A 2,942-nucleotide genomic window follows, 5' to 3' on the forward strand; every position below is an offset into this window, starting at 1 on the left:
TCAGTCAAGGAAACACACAACAAAACTGATTCTTCCCCCAACAGCTTACTCCAAAGTGGAACAAACCAGTTCTGCTTGTGATAAGATGATCTCTTTGGTACGCCCCCTCCTCCATTGCCGGCCCTCTTCCTTGTTGACAGTCTTGTCAAATTGGTTGAAAACAACAAAGTCCATGCTCAATAATCCAGGTATACAATCCAACATTTTTCAGTCAGATCCAAATGTATGTACAGAGAGTGGTGAAGGCTGCACAGAAGACTGTCGGAGTCAGTCTCCCCACCATCACAGACATCTACACCTCTAGATGCAGGAATAGGGCCACCTGCATCATGAAGGACCCCACTCACCCAGCACACACACTTTTTGCCCTGCTCCCCTCAGGAAGGAGGTTGAGGAGCATTAAGTGTAGAACCACTAGACTGAGGAACAGCTTCTACCCTGAGGCTGTTAGACTCATGAATCTCTAACCAGAATAATCACTGTGAAAAAATCACATCATGTTGCTGCTGATCTGTTTCATGTTGCTGCTGATCTGTTTCATGTTGATGTGTTCATACGTGCTCATTTGCTCACACAGACTCATGTTCATGTTTGTGCTGATGTTCGACGTAATGTTTTATGCTATTAGTGCTTAGTGTATATTTAGTTGATGTTTTTCTTAGTTCATATCTTAGATGTTACTACTGTTCTTTTTTACATTTTATTGTTGGACGTAACGGACCCTGTGTACATAATTTCGCTCCACCACATGAGGTGCGAATGACAATAAAGAAACTCTGACTCTGAATTTATCCATAGTTTACTGCAATATTGCTGAAGAAAAATTTGAGTTCATGTTGCTACAGTATTTTACTTCCAGGCCATTAAGACGAGGCATCTCAACACTGTGGTCAATATTATTTCTGCTACTCATTTCTTCAGAGGACACTTGAAAGGTCTAAATATTCTTTTAAACTTTAGTGAGAATGAGTTTTATGTTTGAGTTTCAGTTAGGCGTGGGGCTTAGCATTTCATTTTGACGGATGTGTTAAGGGTGAAAGGAACCAAGTTGGTGCTGATATTTGGGATGTGAAGGTTATCAACCAATAGAATACGACTGATCTGAACCACCCTCATCAAAGCTGAGTATTGGGTGTGTGGCTTATTGCCAACCCTCTAATCTGCATACAGATTTGAAAGCAGTCTAAAGTTCAAGCCCTGCATCTGCAGCTTTAATCCACATGGCAGCAGTATTGGGACAGCATCTTTTCAGGCTAATAACAGAAAACACTTGGATCTTGAAGTTTTGATTTTTTACAATTTTTATAAAAAAAGAAGAAGAATAATTAACAACATGTACACTACAAAATATAGCTGAATAAAAACATAAAACAAATTTCACACATATTCACACGAGTATAAATACAGGATAAATAGGTCAAGTAGCTTGAGTCATTTCACATCTAACTTGATAAAGGTGCATTGGTCCAGAGTTCAGGTGACAGACGGAGTCCTTAGTCAAACAACGAGGAGAATCAGACGCGAGTCGTGGGGCTGCTGCTGCTGCTGCTGCTGCTGCTGCTGCTGCTGCTGCCGCCTGACCTGACAGTAACACGCGTAGTAGGTTTGGAGGTGGAGGTTCTCTTCGCCTTTCTAGAGATGACAATAAAGCAAACATAGCACGCTATAAATCACAGCTTGATTCACTCAAAAGTTAATATTTGTAATTGGAACAGATTATTGCAATACTTACAAAAACTTAGTTATCATCTTTTTTACAACCTCCAGCTCGGGGTTCAGACAGTAGCGATAGCCTTTTCCACTGGTGACACTGGTGGATTGGATAACACAGTTTAGTTTTTTTACTTGATGGATAAACAGACAGCTCAAACATAGCCATGATAGATTATTTAAAGTTATATTCAGAGACTGTGATCTGCTTTGAACACGTGTTTTAGTGCTCAAAATGTAAAACATTGGGGTTTTGGTTCATTTGAATGATATGATTATAAGAATTAATATGTCAAATGTTGGGATCTCATGACTTACACAATCTCCACTCTGTCACAGAAGATGGTTGCCGGGTAGAACTGGATGTCCTTGATGTCTTTCTTTGAGTTGATGCCGTTTCTGTAACGCTGACACAGACAGTTCTGTCCGGCTTCGTTGACTAAAAAGGAATGGATAGAGTCACAAATCCACGCTTGTTTGAACAAAAGTCCTACACCTCTGTATGATCCAAATGATGAATAAATATTTCAGACTTACGCTGGGCTTTGGCGATGCAGGCCACGACGGCCAGGAGAAGGAACACCTTGATAATGCCGGACATTGTTGGACTTCTTCTTCAGGTCGAGATGATACAGGTGCTGAAGACGTGCGGTTTGGCAGATAAGGCAGCAGGTTTCGCTGACAGAAGCACTGTGAAGGGTACAGGCTGAGGGTCGTCTCTTAAATACTCTTTCTGAGATGCATACATCATCTTGCCTGTGACAAAAGGGAAATTTTCAGACTGGAAAGGGAAACACCAAAAACCACAAGTGAAAGAGAAAATAGCCCCCCTATCCGTCCTCACTCTCACTCAGCTGCTTCATTTAAAGCTGACACTATTTGTGCTAATAAAAAGCAAAACTAAAGTGTAGGCATAATTAGAAAAGCAAATTTGTGAAACTTTTGGAAGCTGTAAAATGAAAAGTAAATTTATATATATATGTATGTGTATGTATATGTATGTATGTATATATGTATGCATATGTATATATATATGTGTATGTATATGTATATATGTATGTATGTATATTTATATATGTATATGTATATATACATATATATATGCATATGCATATGTATATATATGCATGTATATGTATATATGTATATGTATCAATCAATCAACCTTTATTTAGACAGGTAAATCCCATTGAGCCTCAAGGACTCATTTACAAGAGAGACCTGATTTCAAT

The 2,942-nt window shown here is 39.1% G+C and overlaps 1 protein-coding gene across 1 annotated transcript; it reads right to left on the minus strand.

The window, feature by feature from the left end:
- Positions 1-1,514: 1,514 nt before the first annotated feature.
- On the minus strand, positions 1,515-2,311 carry LOC119408782 (C-X-C motif chemokine 10-like). The gene is made up of 4 exons (XM_037675626.1): positions 2,248-2,311; positions 2,029-2,149; positions 1,739-1,810; positions 1,515-1,644 (listed from the first exon to the last, which is right to left on the minus strand). Exons 1-4 carry the CDS (start codon positions 2,309-2,311, stop codon positions 1,515-1,517), a joined length of 387 nt encoding a protein of 128 aa, XP_037531554.1.
- Between the last annotated feature and the right edge of the window lie 631 nt (positions 2,312-2,942).

Source organism: Nematolebias whitei, chromosome 4, assembly GCF_014905685.2.
Source record: "Nematolebias whitei isolate Nwh7 chromosome 4, NemWhi1, whole genome shotgun sequence".
Taxonomy (NCBI): Eukaryota; Metazoa; Chordata; class Actinopteri; order Cyprinodontiformes; family Rivulidae; genus Nematolebias; species Nematolebias whitei.

What these genes read in the sequence shown, in the direction of transcription:
- LOC119408782 (XM_037675626.1), bottom strand. Translation starts at nt 2,311, where the DNA reads ATGTCCGGCATTATCAAGGTGTTCCTTCTCCTGGCCGTCGTGGCCTGC. An exon ending in CTGCATCGCCAAAGCCCAGC is followed by an intron (nt 2,150 to 2,247) that starts GTAAGTCTGAAA and finishes ATTCCTTTTTAG; the next exon opens with TCAACGAAGCCGGACAGAAC. An exon ending in TGTGACAGAGTGGAGATTGT is followed by an intron (nt 1,811 to 2,028) that starts GTAAGTCATGAG and finishes CCAATCCACCAG; the next exon opens with TGTCACCAGTGGAAAAGGCT.